General features: G+C 45.9%; 1 protein-coding gene across 2 annotated transcripts in view; it reads right to left on the bottom strand.

Moving 5' to 3' along the window:
* Positions 1 to 26,457, bottom strand: part of LOC141098571 (cytochrome P450 2C23-like) — a 211,295-nt gene that overhangs the window by 142,576 nt on the left and 42,262 nt on the right. For both annotated transcript variants that reach the window (XM_073586477.1, XM_073586476.1), the window contains 2 exons: positions 22,547 to 22,696; positions 22,105 to 22,265 (listed from right to left, as the gene is read on the bottom strand). In XM_073586477.1, the coding sequence (XP_073442578.1) occupies positions 22,105 to 22,265; positions 22,547 to 22,696 (311 nt within the window). The remainder of the gene's footprint in view (positions 1 to 22,104; positions 22,266 to 22,546; positions 22,697 to 26,457) is intronic.

Here is a 26,457-nt window from a genome sequence, read left to right as displayed (position 1 = left end):
GTCTGAGCAGACTGCGGGGGTCTGTGCAGGATCGTCCGATGGGACTACAAGTCCCATCGGGCGATGCCTGCTACCATGACGGTGATTGACACATTAGCCAATGATGGGACAGTAGTAGTCCCATCATCCGGCTAATGTGTTGAATGTACAAAAAAAAATACATACTACATACATGCTACATACATACTACATACATACTACATGCTACATACATACGACATACATGCGAACATACATGCAACATATATACTACATGCATGCAACATACATACATACTGCATATATACCACATGCATACTACATATATACCACATATATACTACACGCATGCAACATGCATACTACATATATACCACATATACCGGGGGGCTGTGCCGACTGTCCGGGGGTCTGTGCCGACTGCCCAGGGGTCTGTACCGGCCTGCCGGGGGGCTGTGCCGGCCTGCCGGTGATCTGTACCGACTGTCCGGGGGTCTGAGCGGACTGCCGTGGGTCTGTACCGGCCTGCCGGGGGGCTGTGCCAGCCTGCCGGGGGTCTGTGCGGACTGCCCGGGGGTCTGAGCGGCCTGCCGGGGGTCTGTGCCGGCCTGCCGGGGGTCTGTGCCAGCCTGCCGGGGGTCTGTGCGGACTGCCCGGGGGTCTGTGCGGACTGCCGGGGGTCTGTACCGGCCTGCCGGGGGTCTGTGCCGGCCTGCCGGTGGTCTGTACCGACTGTCCGTGGGTCTGTGCGGACTGCCGGGGGTCTGTACCGGCCTGCCGGGGGGCTGTGCCGGCCTGCCGGGGGGCTGTGCCGGCCTGCCGGTGGTCTGTACCGACTGTGCGGGGGTCTGTGCAGGCTGCGGGGGTCTGTACCGGCCTGCCGGGGGTCTGTGCCGACAGTCCGGGGGTCTGTGCAAGTCCCATCGGGCGATGCCTGCTATCATGACGGTGATTGACACATTAGCCAATGATGGGACAGTAGTAGTCCCATCATCCGGCCTATGTGTTAATTGTAAGAAAAAAATAAAATACATACTACATGCTACATACATACTACATACATGCAACATATATACTACATGCATGCAACATACATACATAATGCATATATACCACATGCATGCAACATTCATACTACATATGCCACATATATACTACATGCATGCATACTACATATATACCACATATACCGGGGGGCTGTGCCGACTGTCCGGGGGTCTGTGCCGACTGTCCGGCGGTCTGTGCCGACTGCCCGGGGGTCTGTACCGGCCTGCCGGGGGGCTGTGCCGGCAGGCCGGTACAGACCCCCGGGCGATGCCTGCTACCATGACGGTGATTGACACATTAGCCAATGATGGGACAGTAGTAGTCCCATCATCCAGCTAATGTGTTGAATGTACAAAAAAAAAAAATACATACTACATGCTACATACATACTACATACATGCAACATATATACTACATGCATGCAACATACATACATACTGCATATATACCACATGCATGCAACATGCATACTACATATACACTACATATATACTACATGCATGCAACATGCATACTACATATATACCACATATACCTTGGGGCTGTGCTGACTGTCCGGGGGTCTGTGCCGATTGCCTGGGGGTCTGTACCGGCCTGCCGGTGGTCTGTACCGACTGTCCGGGGGTCTGTGCAGGCTGCAGGGGTCTACACCGGCCTGCCGGGGGGCTGTGCCGGCCTGCCGGTGGTCTGTACTGACTGTCCGGGGATCAGTGCAGGCTGCGGGGATCTGTACCGGCCTGCCGAGGGGCTGTGCGGACTGCCGGTGGTCTGTACCGACTGTCCGGAGGTCTGAGCGGACTGCCGGGGGTCTGTACCAGCCTGCCGGGGGGCTGTGCCGGCCTGCCGGTGGTCTGTACCGACTGTCCGGGGGGCTGAGCGGACTGCCGGGGGTCTGTACTGACTGTCCGGGGGTCTGTGCAGGCTGCGAGGGTCTGTACCGGCCTGCCGGGGGGCTGTGCCGGCCTGCCGGTGGTCTATACCGACTGTCCGGGGGTCTGAGCGGACTGCCGGGGGTCTGTGCAGGATCGTCCGATGGGACTACAAGTCCCATCAGACGATGCCTGCTACCATGACTGTGATTGACACATTAGCCAATGATGGGACAGTAGTAGTCCCATCATCCGGCCTATGTGTTGAATGTAAAAAAAAAAAAAAATACATACTACATACATACTACATACATACTACATACATGCTACATACATACTACATGCATGCAACATACATACATACTACATGCAACATGCATACTACATGCATGCAACATGCATAAATACAACATATATACTACATGCATGCAACATGCATGCTACATATATACCACATATATACTACATGCATGCAACATTAATATATACTACATGCAAAATGCATACTACATATATACTACATGCATGCAACATACATACTACATATATACCACATGCATGCAACATGCATACTACATATATACTACATGCATGCAACATGCATACTACATATATACCACATATATACTACATGCATGCAACATGCATACATACAACATATATACTACATGCATGCAACATACATACTACATATATACCACATGGATGCAACATGCATACTACATATATACCACATATATACTACATGCATGCAACATACATATGTACTACATGCAACATGCATACTACATATATACTACATGCATGCAACATGCATGCTACATATATACCACATATATACTACATGCATGCAACATACATATATACTACATGCAAAATGCATACTACATATATACTACATGCATGCAACATACATACTACATATATACCACATGCATGCAACATGCATACTACATATATACCACATATATACTACATGCATGCAACATACATATATACTACATGCAAAATGCATACTACATATATACTACATGCATGCAACATACATACTACATATATACCACATGCATGCAACATGCATACTACATATATACCACATATATACTACATGCATGCAACATACATACTACATATATACTACATGCAACATGCTTACTACATATATACTACATGCATGCAACATACATACTACATATATACCACATGCATGCTATATATACCACATATATACTACATGCATGCAACATACATATATACTACATGCATGCAACATATATATATATATATATATATACACATATATACTACATGCAACAAACATACTACATATATACCACATGCATGCAACATGTATACTACATATATACTACATATATACTACATGCATGCAACATACATATATACTACATGCATGCAACATACATATATACTACATGCAACATGCTTACTACATATATACTACATGCATGCAACATACATACTACAGATATACCACATGCATGCATACTATATATACCACATATATACTACATGCATGCAACATATATATAATACATATATACTACATGCTTGCAACATTCATACTACATATATACTACATGCATGCAACATACATATATACTACATACAATACATTCATACAATACATACATATAGACTTACAGTACATATAACATAGAGTACATACTCACCATCACTTGTCTCTTTGATCCCCGAAGCCATTGTGATTTTTGGAATAAATATTAAAATAACAAACAAATAATATACTCCCTGATCCGCAGAAATCCACGAGAGTCCCACGACGATCTTGCGTGGAGAACTGCAGCATCAGCTGATGCTACCGTTCTCTACGGGGCCCAGGAAACCAGTGTCGGGAGGTAGGTATCCTTCCGCCCTGTATTCCTCCGCCAGTGTAAAAAAAAAAAAAAGTCCCTAGTCTCACTTTATGGCAAAAGCTGCATGGGAAATTTTTCACACAGCAATGCCATAAAATGAGACTAGGGACTTTTTTTTTTCTCTTTACAGTGGCGGAGGAAGGAGCCCTAGAGCTCCGAAACACACGTCGGGGAGACGAGCAGTCCGCCCGGTCATCCTGAACCTTTCAGTGAGGTAATGCTATTTCGGGGAAGTAACCCTTTCAGGGTAGGTTGTGTGCATGTTTGACAGTGCTGGGAATCTCCCTTCTATTTCCCATATGTGTGCTCTAGTAATACAGTTGTTTCTGCTTTGTGGCAGTATTTGAGTGGGATCTGATTATTTGATTTATTGAGCACATATGGGTAATGGATATGGGCACTATTTCTCCTATTATAGTTATTGTTGTATATGGAATTAACATGCGCAGTCAGTCCAATACATAGGACAGCCTATTTTTCATACCCCCTAATCATTGTTAAGTCCTTTTAGGCGTGCTATATACCTCTTTATTCTTTGAAATTTTGAATATGAGTAACGGTTTATTTTATAACTGGGTTTGACTGTGGCTGGACTGCTCGTTTTGCACTTTTGCACTATTTGCACTGTGGTCGCTATTTGCACATGTCCTCCAGTTGTCCTTTTTTGTCCATTATCTAATAAAGTCGTTTAATACTTTAATATTATGGATCTATGGTCGCATCTTTTTCTGTGGTTTCCACATTCCTCACATTATAAGTTATAGCGATTGATCCTTGATGGTCTGGTTTCTGCTGCACCTGTGTGTCAATTTGTGACATGCAGGATGCAACGTTATACCGTTGCTATTGTATGTTGCATGTATGTAGCATGTATGTAGCATGTAGCATGTATGTAGTATGTATGTAGCATGTAGTATGTATGTAGTATGTATTTTTTTTTTTTTTACATTCAACACATAGGCCGGATGATGGGACTACTACCGTCCCATCATTGGGCAGGCCGGTACAGACCCACGGTAGTCCGCACAGACCCCCGGGCAGTCGGCACAAACCCCCGGGCAGTCGGCACAGACCACCGGTAGGCCAGCACAGCCCCCCGGAAGGCCGGTACAGACCCCCGGGCAGTCGGCACAGCCCCCGGGCAGGCCAGCACAACCCCCCGGCAGGCCGGTACAGACACCCGGCAGTCCGCTCAGACCCCCGGACAGTCGGTACAGACCACCAGCAGGCCAGCACAGCCCCCCGGCAGGCCGGTACAGACCCACGGCAGTCAGCACAGACCCCCGGGCAGTCGGCACAAACCCCCGGGCAGTCGGCACAAACCCCCGGGCAGTCGGCACAGACCACCGGCAGGCCGGCACAGCCCCCTGGCAGGCCGGTACAGACCCCCGCAGCCTGCACAGACCCCCGGACAGTCGGTACAGACCACCGGCAGGCCGGCACAGCCCCCCGGCAGGCCGGTATAGACCCCCGGGCAGTCGGCACAGACCCCCGGACAGTCGGCACAGCCCCCCGGTATATGTGGTATATATGTAGTATGCATGTTGCATGCATGTAGTAAATATGTGGTATATATGTAGTATGCATGTTGCATGCATGTGGTATATATGCAGTATGTATGTATGTTGCATGCATGTAGCATGTATGTAGTATGTATGTAGTATGTATTTTTTTTTCTTACATTCAACACATAGGCCGGATGATGGGACTACTACTGTCCCATCATTGGCTAATGTGTCAATCACCGTCATGGTAGCAGGCATCGCCCGATCTTGCTGACGGCCTAGATTCAGTCTTTCGTAGCAATAACATTGTGATTCCCTGACTGATTTGGCCTTGTGACGACACCTCAACATTTGCTGCTGGTGGTGTGCTAACCGGTGGGCTTACAGTGGGGGAAGCGATATAGCATTGCTGACTACCTTCATTCACCCCCGCAGCCTGCACAGACCCCCGGACAATCGGCACAGCCCCCCGGCAGGCCAGCACAGCCCCCCGGTAGGCCGGTACAGACCCCCGGCAGTCGGCACAGACCCCCGGGCAGTCGGCACAGACCCCCGGACAGTCGGCACAGCCCCCCGGCAGGCCGGCACAGATCCCCGGCAGGCCAGCACAGACCCCCGGCAGTCCGCTCAGACCCCCAGACAGTCGGTACAGACCACCGGCAGGCCGGCACAGCCCCCCGGCAGGCCGGTACAGACCCCCGGCAGGCCGGTACAGACCCTCGGACAGTCGGCACAGCCCCCCGGTATATATGCAGTATGCATGTTGCATGCATGTAGTATATATGTGGTATATATGTAGTATGCATGTTGCATGCATGTGGTATATATGCAGTATGTATGTATGTTGCATGTATGTAGCATGTATGTAGTATGTATGTAGCATGTATGTATCATGTAGTATGTATGTATCATGTAGTATGTATGTAGTATATATGTTGCATGTATGTAGCATGTATGTAGTATGTATGTAGCATGTAGTATGTATGTAGTATGTATGTAGCATGTAGTATGTATGTAGTATATATGTTGCATGTATGTAGCATGCATGTAGTATGTATGTAGCATGTAATATGTATGTAGTATGTATGTAGCATGTAGTATGTTTGTAGTATGTATGTAGCATGTATGTAGTATGTATTTTTTTTTTTTTGTACATTCAACACATTAGCCGGATGATGGGACTACTACTGTCCCATCATTGGCTAATGTGTCAATCACTGTCATGGTAGCAGGCATCGCCCGATGGGACTTGTAGTCCCATCGGACGATCCTGCACAGACCCCTGGACAGTCGGCACAGCCCCCCGGCAGGCCGGTACAGACCCTCGGCAGTCGGTACAGCCCCCCGGCAGGCCGGTACAGACCCACGGCAGTCCGCACAGACCCCCGGGCAGTCGGCACAGACCCCCGGGCTGTCGGCACAGACCACCGCCAGGCCGGCACAGCCCCCCGGATGGCCGGTACAGACCCCCGGGCAGTCGGCACAGACCCCCGGCAGGCCGGTACAGAACCCCGGGCAGTCCGCATAGACCCCCCCCACGGAAGGCCCGAACTGACAGTGCATCATGATGACGTCATTTCGGCAGCCAATCAGAGCCACAGCAGTGGCTCTTTGCATTATGGGAACTTCCGATTCCGATATCCGATATTGAAAAAATATCGGTACTCGGTATCGGAATTCCGATACAGCGAATATCGGCCGATACCCGATATTTGCAGTATCGGAATGCTCAACACTAATAATCACACATGTGGGCCAATGTTCCAGGTGTGAATAGTGCACTGCGAGTGCTGGGTGGAGGAGCACTTTCTGGCAAATTAACATCCCTCCAGCCACACATAAACCCTGTACCTGACCTTGCCACACCAACATTTTCTCTTGCCCCTGAGGTTTCTCCTCCCCTAAATTATCATCCCCATCCTCCTCCTCTTCCTCCACCTTGCCCAGGAGAGTTCCCTGAGCAGACAAAGGCTTACTGTCATCAAGGCATCCCTCCTCCTCTTCCTCCTTGGCTGCAGACGCCTGCTCCTTAATGTGCATCAAAGTTTGCATGAGCAGACGCATAAGTGGGATGCTCATGCTTATGATGGCGTCGTCTGCGCTTACCAGCCGTGTGCATTCCTCAAAACACTGAAGGACTTTACAGAGGTCTTTCAGCTTCGACAACTGCACACCAGACAACTCCATGTCTGCCCTCAAACTGCCTGCCCGTGTATTCTCCCACAAATGCATTACAGCCTGCCTTTGTTCGCACAGCCTCTGAACCATGTGCAGGGTGGAGTTCCACCTTGTTGCAACGTCGATAATTAGGCGGTGCATGGGAAGGTGGAGCAATCACTGCAGCTTCAGCATACGACTGGAGTGCACCTTATGGAGCAGGGCTGTTAACTCAGGATAATTATTGAGGAAGCACTGCACCACCAGGTTCAAGGTGTGAGCCAGGCAAGGTATGAGTCTGAGTTTTGAAAGGGCTATGGCTGCCACAAAATTCCTTCCGTTATCACTAACTACCTTGCCTGCCTCAAGATGTAGACTGCCCAGGCATGACTCAGTTTGTCACTGCAAGTAGTCGGCCAGTACCTCCGCGGTGTGTCTGTTGTCGCCCAAACTCATCATCTTCAACACAGCCTGCTGACACTTACCACTAACTGTTCGATAGTGGGACACCTCGTGTGCAACACAGCCAGCTGTGGATGAAGTGGACGTGCGACTGCGCTCTGTGGACGAGCTTTCACTTATGGAGGAGGAGGGTCGAAAGCCTACAGCCAACTGTTTCCTATACCGTGGCCTAGGTAGCCCTGTCCCACCGCCGCTGTCCCCTGTGGACCCTGCATCCACCACATTAACCCAGTGCGCAGTGATGGACACGTAATGGCCCAGGCCATGCCTACTGGACCATGCATCTGTTGTGAGGTGCACCTTTCCTCTCACTGATTGCTTGAGTGCATGGACAATGTTGTCTTTCACATGCAGGTGGAGGGCTGGGATGACTTTTCGAGAAAAGAAGTGCCGACTGGGTAGGTCATAGCGTGGTACTGCGTAGGCCATGAGCTCGCGGAAAGCTTTGCTTTCAACCAACCGGTAGGGCATCATCTCTAACGAGATTAGTTTGGCAATGTGGGCGTTCAAACACTGTGTACGCGGATGAGAGGATGAGTACTTTCTTGTCCTACTCAGAGTCTCTGGTAGGGTGAGCTGGACTTGAGAGCTGCATATGGTGGAACTAGCGGTGGACATGGCGGACTGAGAGAGGGTTGGTGATGTTGATGGTGTTGGTGATCTTGCTGACGGCCTAGATTCAGTCTTTCGTAGCAATAACATTGTGATTCCCTGACTGATTTGGCCTTGTGACGACACCTCAACATTTGCTGCTGGTGGTGTGCTAACCGGTGGGCTTACAGTGGGGGAAGCGATATAGCATTGCTGACTACCTTCATTCGGAGCAGGTGCACATGTGGTACGTGAGGTTTAGTAGTCCGTCCACGCATGCAAGTGCATGGTGGTTAAATGTCTAAGCATGCAACTGGTTTTCAAATTTCTCATATTTTTCCCTTGGCTAAACGTCTTTGCACACTTCTTACAGATTACCTTTGCCTGATCATTAGGATTTTGTTCAAAAAAGTGCCACTGTAGTGCTCTCAGTGAATGTACCAGCAGAAAAATCTAGCAGTGGCTGTGCATCAGTGCACTCCATGTCAGATTCATCTTGGACTGGGGAATCTACGATTTGACTTGATAACCCAGGCATGGTATGTGAAAAGTGCTCCATGGAATAATCTGTAGTGTGGCCTGCCACATCCTTCACTTTTGGTAGGGGTGAAGGACACAAGGAAAGGTGTTGTTCCTGACCAGGAGCCTCCACTGACGACTCAGTGCTTTTGTTTTTTGAAACTTCAGAAGAGGAGGCGATAGAGCTGGAGGCTGTGTCAGCAATGAAAGCCAAAACTGGTTCCTGAAGCTCCGGCTTTAAAAGCGGTTTATCTACTCCCAGAAAAGGGAGCCTTCGAGGCCTTGTGGAGCCAGACGATGATGCAGGCTCAACACCTCCTGCCTTAGGTGCTATTGTGCTTTTGCCAATATAAGCAGATGCACCACCACCCTCACCACCATCAGGACCAGCTGGCAACCCCCTCCCACTTCCACGGCCTCTTCCACCAGACTTCCTCATTTTTGGAAAAATGTACCCAAAATAACAATATGGTACTGTAAAACAAGGTACCAGGTGTATATAGTATTGTGGAGAATTTGAATCTCCCTAGAGATTTTAGGAGGCTGAACTATTATCTCAGGCCCATTATAGATTACACCTCAATTTAACAGGCTGAAATTGGCTGGTGTATGACAAAGTACAAGGTGTGTATATAGTATTGGGGAGAATTGGAAGCTCCCTAGAGATTTTAGGAGGCTGAACTATTATCTCAGGCCCACTATAGATTACACCTCAATTTAACAGGCTGAAATTGGCTGGTGTATGACAAAGTACAATGTGTGTGTATATAATATTGGGGAGAATTGGAAGCTCCCTAGAGATTTTAAGAGGCTGACAATGATGCTCTCTGTCCAAGTATGGCAGCAGGCAGGCTAATAAGCAGGACTACTGCACACAAAAGTGTGGAAAAATGAACGCTTGGTAACTGTGCAGAAAAGAGGAAGAAAAGTATTTTTGCTTTTAAAAAAGCAGTTTGCACAGCAGTGTGCGAACAGCAATGCAGCTATCAGGAGCCTTATAGGGCAGCCTAATAACCAACAGAGCTGATGCACAAAAATATAGCCTCCCCTGTCACTGCACACAAACTGTTGTGTTGTACAGTGGAAATCGCTAACAGCAGAAGCAGTTTTTTTTTTGTCTTCTTCCCTGCCTAACGCTCTCCCTTATTCACAATCAGCAGCTGCAACCTCTCCCTAATGCTAATATCGGCAGAAGTAAGATGGCGGTCGGTGTGAACTTTTATAGCCCCTGTGACACCACACAAAGCAAGCCAATCACTTGCATGCCCTTCTCAAAGATGGTGGTGACCGATGCCCATGTCATCGCGTTGCCCACAGTGTGCGCCCTCCATCATTGGCTGAAAAAGGGCGCTGGAAGCATCATTTGAAACGCGACTTTGGCGCTCTGGTCACCCACCTCGTGGACGACGTCACGCTATGGTCAGGTTTCGTTTCATGAAACCCGACTTCAGCGAAAGTCGGCGACTTATGAATATGACTGACCCGTTTCGCTCAACTCTAATTACCACTGCTTTCTAATTTTACTTGCGTTTCTGTTCTATCTTTGCTCTTTTACCATGCTTACATTTGCCCTCACCATTTTTGCTCCACTAATCTTCACTCTCCTTCGCTATCCCCAAACCCCTGCACCCTTGAACCAAATAACTATCTCTCCCTCTCTCTTACCCCCAACTCGCTTCATCTGCAGACATACTCCTTAACCTCAGACCTCTCCGACTAAAATACAATACAAGACGATCACTCTCCTTCACCCACCCTTTCCCTGCTTCTTCTCACTGCTGGTGACATATCCCCCAATCCTGGCCCCCCCGCTACATACATCCCATCCCCTATCTTTCTCACACTAAAAGAAACTGCCACAATCCCTCACACCTAAAACCTGTGCCACTGACCCCCACCCTCCCGCACCCTGTCTCTGGAGCACTTTGGGATGCTCGCTCCGTCTGCAACAAGCTCCACGTGATCCACGACCTCTTTACCTCCCGCAACCTTTCCTTCCTGGCCCTCACTGAGACCTGACTGACACCACCTGACACAGCCTCCCAGCCGCACTGAGTTATGGCGGCCTCCACTTTACCCACTCTCCTCACCCTGGCAACAGACATTGTGGAGCAGTGGGTTTCTCCTTTCTAAACACTGCTCCTTCAACCCTATCCGACCCCCACCCTCCCTTATCCTCTCTTCTTTCGAGGTTCACTCTGTCCGTATCTACTCTCCCTCTAATCTCCAAATGGCTGTCATATACCGAGCACAGGGCTCAGCCTCTGCCTTCATTGATCAATTCTCCACCTGACTCCTGCACTTTCTCTCTGCTGACATCCCCACCATCATCATGGGTGACTTCAACATCCCCATTGACACCCACCAGCCAGCAGCCTCCAAACTCTTGTCACTTACCTCATCCTTTGGGCTCACTCAGCGGTCCTCCACAGCCACCCACACAGATGGAAATACATTAGACCTCATCTTCACCCTCCTCACTAACATGATCGTTCCAGCCCTAACCCATCTCTTCAACCTATCCCTATCTTCTGTTACCTTCCCCTCTGCCTTCAAACATGCCACCATAACACCCATCCTCAAAAAATCAAACCTTGTCTCAACTGCTATGCCCAGCTATTGCCCCATATCACTGATCCCGTTTGCTTCCAAACTACTTGAACAGCATGTCCATGCTCAACTTTCCTCCCACCTCTCATCTAACTTCCTCCTTGACATCCTCCAATCTGGCTTCCACCCCACCACTCCACTGAAACTGCCCAGACCAAAATTACTAATGACTTACAGCCAAAGCTAACAGACAGTTCTCCATCCTACTCCTTCTCGACCTGTCCTCTGTATTCGACACAGTCGACCACTGTCTACTGCTACAGATTCTTTCTTCCTTTGGCATCAAATACCTTACCCTGTCCTGGATTGCCTCATACCTTTCTGACTGCACATTCAGCGTTTCCCACTCCCACACTACCTCCTCATCCCACCCTCTCTCTGTAGGAGTCCCCCAAGGCTCTTTCCTGGGACCCCTACTTTTTTCCATCTATACTCTTGGTCTAGGACAACTCAAAGTCCCACAGCTTCCAGTACCACCTGTATGCAGACGACACTCAGATCTACCTCTCTGGCCCAGATGTTGCCTCTCTGTTGTCCAGAATCCCGGAGTGTCTATAAGCCATATCCTCCTTTTTCACCTCTCGCTTCCTAAAACTCAATGTAGACAAAACTGAACTCATTATCTTTCCTCCTTCTCATGTATCTTCCCTACCCGATCTATCTATTATGGTAAATGGCATCACGTCCTCTCCCGCACCTGAAATCCACTGCCTCGGAGTAACTCTCGACTCTGCCCTGTCCTTCAAATCACACGTCCAAATTCTTGCCACCTCCTGTCGCCTCCAACTCAAAATATTTCCAGAATCCGTCCCTTCCTCAGCCCTCAATCTACTAAAACTCTTGTACATGCCCTCATTATCTCCTGCCTTGACTACTGCAACACTCTCCTCTGTGGCCTCCCTGCTAACTCTCTTGCACCGCTCCAGTCAGTCCTCAACTCTGCTGCCTGACTAATCCAGCTCTCTCGTCGTTACTCCCCTGTTTCTCCCCTCTGCAAATACCTCCACTGGCTCCCAATTCACCAACGACTCCAGTTCAAACTACTAAGGGTACCGTTACACCTAGCTATGCACCAGCGATCCCGACCAGCGATATGACGCGGTCAGGATCGCTGGTACATCGCTAGGTGGTCGCTAGTGAGCTGCCACACAGGCAGATCTCACCAGCGACATCGCTGGGGATGGGGATCGCTACTTACCTGTCAGACGTGGAGATCCTGCATCCTGCAGCCTGGCTCCACGCGTCGTTTGTCGGCGCCACAGGAAGCGCCGCAGGAAGTGACCGATGAGGAATGGTCCAGGAGCTTCTCGCGCGATCAGCGATAACCAGCGGGGGAGCCGGTCGGAGGTAAGTATCACATGCAGTGATATCGCTAGCAATATCGCTGCAACGTCACAAAATCGGTGACTTTACAGCGATATTGCAAGCGATATCGCAGTATGTAACGGGGGCTTAACACTGACCTACAAAGCCATCCACAACCTATCCCTTCCCTATATCTCTGAACTAATCTCCCAATATCTTCCCTCACGTAATCTTCGATTCTCCCAAGACCTCCTACTCTCCTCCACACTTATTTGTTCCTCACACAACCGCCTCCAATATTTCTTCCGAATATTCCCTATCCTCTGGAATTCCAAACCTCAGCACGTCCGATTATCCACCAATCTCGGATCCTTCAAATGCAACCTGAAAACCCATCTTTTCAGGAAAGCTTACAGCCTGCAATAACCATTCTGCCACCTCACCACCGCCTGAGCTGCCACCTCATCACCTCCAGAGCTGCTGCACCCCCCGAACTTCTTTCTCTTTCCCACTATCGCATAGAATGTAAGTCCACAAGGACAGGGTCCTCTCCCCTCTGTACCAGTCTGTCATTGTAAATTTGTTTACTGTTAACGATATCTATAACTTTGTTTGTTCTCATGTACAGCACCATGGAATTAATGGCGCTATATAAATAAATAATAATAATAATAATAATAAATGTGCAACAATTGGAAGTCTCCTAGGAATTTATTAAAAACTTTTCAAGGACTTAAAGGGAAATAAAGTCTTAGTATGTGTGATGTATGATATGCTATGTGGATGTCATTTTGTGTATATTTCAATTTCACTTGTTTTCATAGTGTCTTTCTTGATGCCCTGTGGGTCTACAGCCTGACTGTGTCTGTCTCTTGATGCCCCCCTGCAGTGCATTAATCCCCATGGCTCCTTTGTTCTCCTCTGGGAGGCCTGGAAACCGCCCCAACCTGTTTGACTACCCCTGGACACAAGGAAGGGGGTGGGGAGAACAGGAGCTGATCAAGTCAGTTCCTGTTTGGAGAGGATCATGTAAAGACTGCACTTTAGAGAGAAGGACCCATTTTTATCCTCTGGTGCTAGAGTTTTGGAATCTCGTCTCCCTAGACATTTTATCCTGTTACTGGACTACATTCTTGTTCTGGACTATTGTATCCACAGTGTGGTGGATTGTTTATGGACCTTCTAATTTTGCCTGTAATAAAGGTCTTGGGATTGTTCACCCTTCCCTCGCTCTGTTAATTGTGTGGTATCGGAGAAGGACCCTGTGACAACTGGTAAATAAATAATAATAATAAATGTGCAACATTTGGAAGTCTCCTAGGAATTTATTAAAAACTTTTCAAGGTCTTAAAGGGAAATACCGTCTTAGTATGGATTCACACTTGTGACCAGTCAACAGTATCCTAACCTGAACCATTACGTGCTACTCCAAACGCAGAATAATATGCATGCAACATCTTTTTCAGGCAGATTCCACCCAAAACCCACCTGAAAATAAGTTTCCTATAAAATGCCCATTGTGCACAGCATTGTCATGACTAAGGTTGCTCTGAAACCTAAAATGCGTTGATAACGCAACTTCTTGTCTTATTATGCAGCATTTTATCCTCTATTTTTGCTAAATCTGAGTGAATAAAGAATTGTTTTTTCACTTCATTGTTGAGCTGGATAATCTTTTCATTGGAATACTTTATTGCATAGAGCAAGAGAGTGCATTCCATTACTGTCTGCTGCTTGTTAGAGATATTGACCGTACATACATAGCCCCAGGTATCAGTGGCAAGGAATAATTTGTTTTTTCATCTTAAACCTGATTATTCTATTTAAAGCAATCCAGAGCACACATTATTTTTCTCAATTTGCTTGTTGGCACTGCAGAATACATCCATCATACAGCGTGAAAATCCAGATATATAAAACAGGGGTTTGACCGTCACACCGATCACATCTGAGTGCGCATAAAACTCTGCCATTTTTGTGGTACTGAAAAATTTTTTTGGAGTGTCTTATACAAGTTCTTGACATCAGTTTGGTTAAAAAAAAATATTTACCTACAGGGCAGACATTTTAGACTGTGTATTGTCCGCCACACGGATCGCCTAACATTATGCTCAAAATTGTAGCATTTCAGGCCTCCATTGAATTTTTTTGTTGTTTGTTTGTCTAGTTAGTGACACTATTTTTCTGCCAAAAAAAACAAAAAATAGGCCAGATAATTTAATATTTAATTTAATATTTTATTTTATCTGCGTCGCAGGCAACATGTATCATTGTATAACATTGCGCTCAAAATAGTGCCATTTCAGCCCTCCATTTAATTTTTGTTACTGTGTCTTAACCTACTTATTGACACAATTTTGCTGTAATTAAATAAAATATAGGCCATATAATTTAAAGTCTGGTATGTCCATCACACGCCTCACCTATCTGTGGGCAAAAAAGTGGGCTAAAAATTGGGGCATTTTTTGGGCTCAATTGAACTGTTTTTGCTGTGTCTTAGCCTACTTAGTGACACAAGTTTGCTGTTTTAAAAAAAAATAAAGGCCAAATATTTGAAAGTGTAGTATCTCCGCCACATGCCTCAACTATTTGTGGGCTAAAAATTAGGGCATTTTTTGTGATCCATTGAAGTTTTTTTGCTGTGTCTTAGCCTAGTTATTCACAATCTTTTGCTGTTTAAAAAAATTTACAGGCCGGGTAATTTAAAGTGTGATATCTCCATCACATGCCTCACCTATCTGTGGACTAAAAATTGGGGCATTTTTTATGCTCCATTGAACCTGCTTTTGCTGTGTTTTAGTCTAATTATTAACACCAGTTTGCTTAAAAAAAAAGGTGTTACCTACAAGCCAGATAGTTTAACCCCTTTCTGACAGTGGATGTACTATCCCGTCCATGTGCCCTGGGACTTACTGCCCATGGGTGGGATAATACGTCATAAGCTATCGGCTGCGCTCCCGGGGGGAGCATGGCCGATCATGGCCAGGTGTCAGCTGATTCTCACAGTACCACACGGACGGGCGCCAGGGGAGAAGCGTTGCAGTAAGCGCTGATCCCTGGCGCCGGGTGCTGAACACAGCTCTCCTCATTCTCTCCTGCTTTGACGATGATCGGCGTTAGAAGGGGAGATTGTTGAGAGTTACATTTAACCCCTTAACGTCCTGCGATACTCCTTTTAACGGTGGCAGTTAAGGGTACTTAAACCACAGCGACACTTTTTAACGGTGCTAAGATTTAAGGTTGTAGCATCCCCCAATTTGCGAGGGTAGCTGAGACTCCAGAGAACATGATTCGAGTAGTTTTTTACCGACCCCGGAAATGCAATTGCCATTATTAGGCCGGGGTCACACTGGCAATTAAATCGGACGAATGCAATGCGATAAAAAAATTGCATTGCATTCGTCCCAATGTTACTCTATGGGGCAGCTCCCATCATGCGATTTTTGATCGGATCCGATCCTCGGACCGAGACAATCGCAGCGTACTGCGATTGTCACCGATTTTCGGATCAGATTCGACAATACAAGTCTATGGGGGCGAGAAAAAATGGGACTAAAAACGGACTAGATGTGTGATTTGCTATAAAATCGCACCCGGTGTCCTTTAGCAAAAGCCGTCAATTCTTCCAATACAGTAAAATCACAGAGACCGGTTAAATAAAGAATGAATAGATCTAGACATGTGTGTATATATATATATATATATATATATATATATATATACAGTATATATATATATATATATTTTTTTTTTTTATACACGTCACAGAGACACATTAATATATATATTACAAATTCATACAGTTCATCATAGCAGAATAGCCGCAGAAACATTTGCCGGCTTTTGTATAATTATTCTCCTGCCCGACATGAAATGACACATGGTTTACATATAGTTAACCATTTCATTTCATGTTTTTTTTTGTTATGTCTATCACTATTAATTAGATGTGGGTTTGTGGGTAAAATTTTGGACTTGTAGGGGTTAATTTAAGGGGTTAATTCGTTGTATGAAATTACGGGGACTCCTTGCAGCCTCAGTGACTTCAGCAGGAGTCCCTGCAATTTAATACAACAAATCCCTCGGTCCCCAATCACCCCCCTGGTACCCCCGCTGTCCCTGCAGGCCACCCTGAAGTCCAAAGGGCTGCCGTCTTCTTACAAGAGAAAATGGCGGGCGCATGCATAGTGAGCCCGCCGAGATCTGCTGGCTTGCATCCAGCAACATTTGGAGATTTTTTCCTTTTGATTCAATTTGATCTCTGTGATAGACCCTATCACAGTGATCAAAGTAAACAAAAAAATAGTTCCCTTTCCCTTAATTAGGGAAAAATATTAAAATAAAAAAGTATTTATTTCAATTTTCCCATTAGGTTTAGATTTGGGCTCAAGTGAGTTGGGCTAAAGTTAGAGTTAAATTTGGGGCTAACGTTAGGGTTTGGATTGGGGCTAAAATTAGGGTTAGGTTTGGGGCTAAAGTTAGGGTTAGGGTTGGGATTGGGGCTAAAGTTAGGGTTGGGGCTAAAGTTAGGGCTAGGGTTCGAGTTAGGGCTAGAGTTGGGGTTAGGGTTAGGGTTGGGATTAGGGTTAAGGGTGTGTTAGGGTTAGGTTTGTGGTTAGGGTTAAGATTAGGGCTGGGATTAGGGTTAGGATGTTTTGGGGTTAGGGTTTGAGTTAGAATTGGGGGGTTTCTACAGTTTAGGCACACCAGGGGATCTTCAAATGCGACATGGCATCCGATCTTAATTCCAGACAATTTTGGTCTGAAAAAGTCAAACGGCGCTCCTTCCCTTCCGAGCTCTGCCGTGTGCCCAAACAGTGGTCCCCCCACATATGGGGCATCAGTATACTCAGGACAAATTGGACATCAACTTTTTCTCCTGTTACCCTTGGGAAAATAAAAATTGAGGGCAAAAATATCAATTTGGTAAGAAAATATGATTTTTTATTTTTACGGCTGTACGTTATAAACTTCTGTGAAGCACTTGGGGGTTCAAAGTGCTCACCACACATCTAGATAAGTTCATTGGGGGGATATAGTTTCCTAAATGGTGTCACTTAAAGGGAGTTTCCACTGTTTAGGCACATCAGGGGCTCTCCAAACGCGACATGGTGTCCGATCTCAATTCGAGACATTTTTGCATTGAACAGTCAAACGGCACTTCATCCCTTCCCAGCTCTGCCATGCGCCCAAACAGTAGATTACCTGCATATATGGGGTATCAACGTACGCAAGACAAATTGTGCAACAACTTTTAGAGTCCAATATTTTCATTGAAAATGAAACAAATTGGATCTGAATTACATTTTTTGTGAAAAAAAGTTAACACTAGAACTACCGCATGTTTCATAATACCTATAACTACCATTAGGGGTCATTTTGACCCCCATTCAAAAGTACTGACTCTAGAGTAAAAATAACTTTTTTGTTGCCAACAAATTAAAGAACATTTTTTTTAACTTAGTAGGAACAGTGTTAAGTTCAAGTACAGCACGCATTTTCCTTTTACATGGTCATAGCAAGCGGTGTCCAACAGTTAACACAAACAGTACTTTCTTCCACTTTCCCAGTGCATTTTCCACAAACTGGTTTGTTACAGCTTGCGCAAGTTTTAGTTGTTTTGTTTTCGTTGCATCTACCAACTCCACATTTTCGATGCTTGCGGATTTCTTGTCCTTTTGTTTGTGGCTCAGATATTGTGGATGATGGGCTACTTCTTCTGACTCATTTTCAGATAAATTCTGAAGACATTTCAAAATTTCATCACTTGTCAGACCCCTCTGCTTACTCATGCTTCAAATATACGTCGCAAAAAGGGACTTGTAAGATCGCAGAAGTAATAAAACGACACTGTACAAACATGCAGAGTTGTAGCTTCAACTGTAATGTTTGCTACTGAAGTGCAGACAGAAATCGCTACAAGAGACATGGATCAAACATGTTCAGACAAGTTTAGACAAAACAAAATGCTGAATCATCCCTGATATGCAAAGATACAATTACACTCTACAACTAGGGAGAAGCACTGTGATTTTCAGTACTCTGTAATATTAGGTGACTTGCCTACTACTACTTTTATGTATGGGGTCAAATTGACCCCTTCAGTACTTATAGGTATGAATTGTAAAATCCGGGCCCCTGAAAAAGTTACAATTCATTTTTGTGTCCTAAAATATACACTACCATGAATAAATAAAAGTCACAAAAAGTCAGAACTCATTTGTTAAAATTTTAGAAATTATAGGAAAAAGAAATAGCAAAAGGGTCAAAATAACCCCTCCGGTAGTTCTAGTGTTTTAAATGTTCATTTTTTTTAAACCTTCCAAAAATTCCTGTGAAGCACCTGAAGGGTTAGTAAACTTCATGAATGTGGTTTTGAGCAACTTCAGGGGTGCAGTTTTTAGAATGGTGTCAATTTTGAGTATTTTCTCTCATATAGACCCCTCAAAGTGACTTCTAAAAAAAATGGTTTTGTAAAAATAAGAAATCGCTGTTTTACTTTTAACCCTTTTAACTTCCTAACAAAATAAAATGTTTCCAAAATTGTCATGATGTAAAGTAGACTTGTGGGAAATGTTAGTTGTTAAGTATTTTGAGTGACAAATCTCTGTGATTTAAGGGCGTGAAACTTCAAAGTTGGAAAATTGCAAAATTTTCAAATTTTTCACCAAATTTCATTTTTTTTTAACAAATAAACACAAGTCATATCAATTAAATTTTACCATTTTCAATGTCAGAATCACCAGGATCCATGGAAGCGTTCCAGAGTTATTACCTCATAAATTGACAGTGGTCAAAATTGTAAAAATTGGCCTGGTCATTAACATGCAAACCACCCTTGGGGGCAAAGGGGTTAAACTGTGGTTTTCCCGCACACGGATCACATGTAAGTTTGCGCCAAAGTCAGGCATTTGTAGTGAACGTGCAAAATATTGTAGTCCATCTAAAATGGGAAAGGCACGTGCCAAGTGACGGGGAAGTGGACGTAATGGTGAGGGTGCATGCAGAGGGGGAGGCCGAGGATGTGGGCAAGCTGAAATTGGGCCACAACAAACACCCACATCTTCTCGCTCGATCTTCCCGTCACAATTACTAGGGGACAGTATCAGCACACCACTACTGTACCCAGTGCAGTGTCAAATGGTTGTTGGTTGGTTAGCGGATAATGCTTCCAGTCGCTATGCCATCACTACCATCACCTCCCTGTCTTCCACACGGTCAAATCGGAGTAGCCGTGTGTGGACTGTTATTCCTCAGCTTGATCCTCCATCCTCCCACAATGCCGAGTGCCCTGAGACAACTGATCCAACACTTGGACACTCCAAAGAGCTGTTCACTTTTCCATTTAGAGATTCGGGCCTTTCTCCCAGTGCACCTGAACCGGGGGAAGATGAGATCGCATGTAGTGATGCCCAAATATTTGAGCAGCGACATTCACATGAAGGCGACAGTGGGAACATGTCACCAGAGGTGGACGACGATAAGACACAATTGCCCAAAAGTCAGGAGGAGGACCAGGGTATGGAAGTGGAAGAGGAGGTAGTTGATGATCTAGCAACTTACCCAACATGGCAGGAGGACATGCAGAGCGAGGACAGTAGCACACAGGGGGAGGGAGGCATAGCACCCTAACAGGCAGGAAGAAGCATTGTGCTGGCCACAGACAGAAGACAGGCAACTGTTCCCCGTAACACCAACACGACGGAAGTTGCCAGTACAAGTGTTAGGTCTTCCCGAGTATGGTCGCTTTATTAAAGTCTGTGCCAATAACCCCAAACAGGCCATTTGCACCATCTGCCATTCCCACATCATCATGGGTAGCAAAACTACCAGCCTGACCACAATAAGCATATTCAAGTACATGGCAGCAAAGCACCTGACTTTGTGGGCCGAACCCCAGGGACCAGGAATAGTGTCTGCACGTGACAGTACTGCTCCTTCTGCTGTTGTGCATGCAAGCCAATCCCCTGTCCATGGTGCCTGTGAAGATTCCTTCTGCCCTGCACCTGTCATTGCACACACTCAACTAGCACCATCATCAAGCACGTCCACGTCCTTGTCCTAGCGCAGCGTTGAGTTGTCCATACTCCAGTCCTTGGAACACAAGCAGGAATAGGCTGCCAACGACACTACTAAATTTACACATTTCTCATCTGCTTGTGCTTGAAATGTTGCCTTTTAGGCTCGTGGAAATGGAAGCTTTCCGCAACCTGATTGCAATCATCCCAAAGTAATCGGTCACCATCCACCACTATTTCTCCCAGTGTGCCGTCCCCACGTTACACAAGCACGTGTCCGACAACATTACTCGTGCCCTCAACAATGCTGATACTGGGAATGTCCACCTAACCACTGACATGTGGACAAGTGCTTCTGGGTAGGGAAGGTATATCTCGCTGACGGCACACTGGGTTAACCTTTTGGAAGACGGGACCCATTTGGATCTTGGAATGGAACACTAACTCCCGACGTCGAGGATTGCGGGCCCCATGTCTATAAGAGTTGCCCCCACAGTCTACAGCTCATGCTCCTCCTCCTCTTCAGTCTCTGTCTCCGAAATGACCACATCAGTCACAAGCTGGAAGCACTGCAGCACTGCCTCAGCCAAGCGGAAACAGGCTGTGCTGAAGCTAATATGCTTAGGTGACAAACCGCACAATGCTGAAGAGTTGTGGACAACTCTGAAAGAGCAGGCAGATCTGTGGCTGACATGGCTGAACCTACAACCAGGCATGGTCATGTGTGACAGTGGCTGGAACCTGGTGGTGGCTCTAAAGCGAGGCGAGCTCATACACGTACCATGCCTGACCCATGCACTTAACCTCATTGTTCAACGTTTTCTCAAAAGCTACCCGGAGCTGCCGGGTCTGCTTTTGATAGTACGCCACGTGTGTTACCATTTTACAAAGTAAGCTACAGCTTCTGCTGTCCTTGCCATGCTTCAGCAGCTCCCAGCTCACCGACTGTTGTGGTGGAAACACATGTACCACGTGTTGGAACTCTACAATGCAGGAGCCAGGATGTAGCACATTAATACAATGGCTTGTACATCTGGCCAACATACTGGGGGGGTCCTATGTCCAAATTTTGCACCAGGGAACATTCAACTCTAGTTACACCACTGTCATCCCATTTCTTCTGGCAAAGTGATAAAAGCATACATACCCGAACCATCCTACTTTCCATGATCCTGATAATTTCATTCACTAGCTTCATGAGTTTTAGGATCGTAGGATCATCATATTCATATCTATGACCCAGCAGGATGCACACGATTACGTTGGCCACAGCAGCATTTATGATGGTTTGGTTATTGAATGGTTTCCCTGAAAATACAAAGTGGGGAAATTTTTAGTTCAAGGAATGGAAATAAAGTTTGTTGAGTAAAACACAAAACACAAAATTAAACTCATTTAATTGCCACTTTGTATGTCATTACCGGTATGTAGAATTGCTTCAACTAAGGTTTTTAATTCTTCAATCCATCTAAAATAACAATTAAGCAACTTTTCAAACACTCTTGATTATAAAAAAGAAAAATCTCCCTTCCGTTTTGACTATCAGGCATCTATGCAGACACATGAACACATTTTATGAACTGAATTACCTGCATAAGATCTGAATGTCTGTACTAAGCAGTCACACTCTTCGGTGATCTTGTTTTCTATGTCCTTTTTCCCCATGCCATAATGTCGTAAAGTGGACATCGTGAATTTTCTCATCACTCTCCAGTTCTCTCCATTGGAGAAGAGGATACCTGCATGGATTGAGGACAGGTCGTTGATGTTATAATAATAATTGCTAATAAAAAATACCCGGAGCTGCCGGATCTGCTTTTGATAGTACGCCACCTGTGTGACCATTTTACAAAGTAAGCTACAGCTTCCGCTGCCCTTGCCATGCTTCAGCAGCGATTGCAGCTCCCAGACTGTTGTGTTGGAACGATGTGTACCATGTTTTGGAACTCTATAATGCAGGTGTTGGAAAGAATTTGTGAGCAGAAGAGAGCATTTGTTGACTACCAGAGTCAACAAGGCCGTCGGTATTTAGTTCAGACTCCACACATAAGACCGCAGGAGTGGACATGGATGTCAGACATATGTATCATCCTACAAAACTTTGAGGAGTCCATCAAGTTGGTGAGCGGCGATGATGCCATAATTAGTATCACCATCCCACTTCTCTGTGTTCTGAAATGCTCTCTGCTCACAATCAAAGAGGATGCATTGTAGGCGGAGCATGATGAGATGGAGCAAGGAACCATACAGGGTGATTACATACACCCCAGCCTCATGTTATCCCAACGTGGATTGGTTGACAGTGAGGAAGAGGAGGAGGAAGAGCAGAAGCTATTATCATGTGCTATAGATACTACTATAAGCACAACTGTCATACCGTCTGTTCAGCATGGATGGCCTGAGGACAAGGAGGAGGAGTAGGAGGAGGAGAGCATGGTCAGTCATCCTCTTGGTGAGGACACGGAAGTCTTGCCTGTTAGCAGTCTGACACTCATGGCTGACTTTAAGCTGTGCTGCCTTTCTCATGACCCGCATATTCTCAAAACTTTGAGTGACAGTCATTTCTGGTTGGTGACACTTCTAGACCCATGCTGCAAGGAGAACCTTCAATATCTTCTTCGAGAGGCAGACAGGTGTACTAAAATGGTGCAGTACCAGAAGGCTTTGTTGCAGGATTATTTAAAAAATTCCCATCTGAAAACGCTGAAGGCAGAGGCCACAGTTCGTTGGAGAACCAAGGAGTACAGGCGAGAGAGACACAACTCCAATACAGCAGAGGCAGGGAAACACTGGCAAAGTTCTCGGAGAGTTCACTCAGACCCTCCCATCGCAGTGGCCCTGAGGCACGAAGAACTGTCACAAGGAGTGCAAAGTTTTGGAAGATGCTGAGGGAATACCTTGCTGACTGTAAAAATGTCCTCCATGATTCCTCTGTGCCTTATAATTATTGGGTATCGAAACAGGATGTGTGGCATGAACTGGCTCTCTATGCCTTGGAGGTCCTGGCCTGCCCTGCCTCTAGCGTTTTGTCAGAGTGGGGTTTCAGTCCCGCTGGTGGAATTATAACTGATCGCATCTGCCTGTCAAATGAAAATGCTGACAGGCTGACTCTTATAAAAATGAACAAGGGCTGGATAGGGCCAGACACCTCTACACCTCCGAATGATAACAGCGAAACATAACCTCAAATCCAGTGTCTTTTTTTGGGAGGTATATTCCTATGCACCTCTTCACACCCACACATAAAAATACGCTTCCTGGTTTTGGCTATTTGCTGTTATCCTCCTCCTTCTCCTCATCCTCATCATCCACCGCCACTAGATCACCATGGTGACCGTGGTCCGTGATGCAACAGCCATTTATTGTTTTCAAGGGTGTTTATGATGCCTTTGATGAGCCCAAGCCAGTTCTCCAGCCTTGAGGAGTTTTGTATAGAGCAGTATGTGGCTCAGAAGCTCTGTGCATATGCATTTTTGACAATGTTATGATGACAACCCCTATCTATATGTTCCAATTAGAAGTTCTCTGTACATCACTCATCTTATTGGGTGCTGTACATGAGATATCTGGCTGATCGCACTTTTGCTGGTACCATCCGTTTCTTTGCTGGGACATAGGAAAAAGAACCTGGTGTGACCGGCTGATCATCCCGTAGCAAAATTTTAAAATATATGATAGTATTCTACTCCTCAACAATCATTCAAATTGCAACAACAAGAATGAAAAGTCTTGGACTTATGGAAATCACAGGATCAATAGCTGTGATAATTATATGCAAATGGTAAAATGTAGAAAATGCTTTGAGATGTTTGAAAAAATGTCATTCTCCAGTATGAGCATCATGTACAGCAAAACACACACTTACATCCTTGGCTTTGTTCACTGCGGTTATTATAGGGAATCTGTCACCCCATTTTTCGATTATGAGCTGCCGGCACTGACATCAGGGGCTTATCTGCAGCATTCTGTAATGCTGTAGATAAGCCCCCGATGTAACCTGAAAGAGAAGAAAAAGTAGTTATATCATACTCACCCTGGCATTTGGTCCAGTCCGATGGGTGTCGCTGTCCGGCCCAGCACATCCCATCTACTAACGGTGACGTCCTCTTCTTTGCTGCCTGTCGTGACTCCAGCGCAGGCGCACTGCTCTGCCCTGTTGAGGGCAGAGCAGTGCCCTGCAGTGCGCAGGCACCGAGAGAGGTCCAGCGCCTGCGCACTGCAGTATTCTTCTCTGCCCTCAACAGGGCAGAGGAGTGCGCCTGCGCCGGAGTCACGACAGGCAGCAAAGAAGAGGATGTCACCGTTAGAAGATTGGAGGCGCCGGACCGCAACACCCATCGGACCAAGACCGGACCGCCCCCCAGTGAGTATAATGTAACTCCTTTTTCTTCTCTTTCAGGTTATATCAGGGGCTTATCTACAGCATTACAGAATGCTGTAGATAAGCCCCTGATGTTGGTGCCGACAGCTCATAGTCGTAAAATGGGGTGACAGATTCCCTTTAATGGTTGTATAATAAATGTTCTGGGTACAGAATTCGTCTTGTGTATCTTTGGGATTGTTTTGAAGGGGCTTCATTTTGGCAAAGTGTCGCTCATCTTATTTCTAAAATTGTTGGCTTTTCGTTCAGCGACCACTTAGCGATGCACCAGCGATCCTGACCGTGTCATATCGCTGTTCGGGATCGCTGGTGCATCGCTAAGTGTGACATTACCTGAAAAAGTACTATGAAAAGAATAATTCCTGATTAGGTGTAGATACATTATCTTTCAGGTTTTCCTGATTGCTAAAATGCTAATAACCTCTAAATGGAAGTTGTGTTGCCTATATCTGCAGCCATAAAGGAAGTTATTAGCAAAACTTAATTACATTATTCTTTTGACATGATTGATAATTGCCATTAGTGGAAATTCACTCACCAACTTTCAGATATGGTGGATTATTCTGTTTCCACAATCTTCAGTAAAATACTTTAGCACCTCTCCATTACCTTTGGTCTGTGCCGATACTCAATTTTTTGTTTTATTAGGTGCGTTACTTGTTGCTTCTCTCTCTCTGATCCTTTGTAAGCATATTATTTTTGTTCTTTGCTATTATTGCACCTTGAATTAATACATTCCTCTTGTCCTCACTTCCTTTCTTTTACATCACTCTCCTCAGCTTTAGTTTTATTTTGATTTGTCAAACAATAAAAGTTTAGTGGTACTGAAAAACAGATAGTGGAATACTTTCGAAAAATGGCCGGTCCACTAGTTCCACAAGCAGGTCAACGCAACACCGAGCTGTTAGTGTACCTGATATGAAAACTAGAGGGATTTGTCTACCGTAAATTATGCCACCCCACTCCATGTGACGTTTCTTCATGAAGACCTCTTTATGGCACTGCCTATATGGTCTCCACTAGAGTTGAGCGAAACAGGTCGGTCAGATTCAAAAATCGCCGACTTTCGCCAAAGTCGAGTTTCGCTGATCGAAACCCGACCATAGCGTGAGGTCGGCC

Source organism: Dendrobates tinctorius, unplaced genomic scaffold (genome assembly GCF_039654945.1).
Source record: "Dendrobates tinctorius isolate UK_male_01 unplaced genomic scaffold, ASM3965494v1 ptg000093l, whole genome shotgun sequence".
Lineage (NCBI taxonomy): Eukaryota > Metazoa > Chordata > Amphibia > Anura > Dendrobatidae > Dendrobates > Dendrobates tinctorius.
Note: the sequence above shows the minus strand (reverse complement) of the source record. Positions and strands in the feature narration are given on the sequence as shown.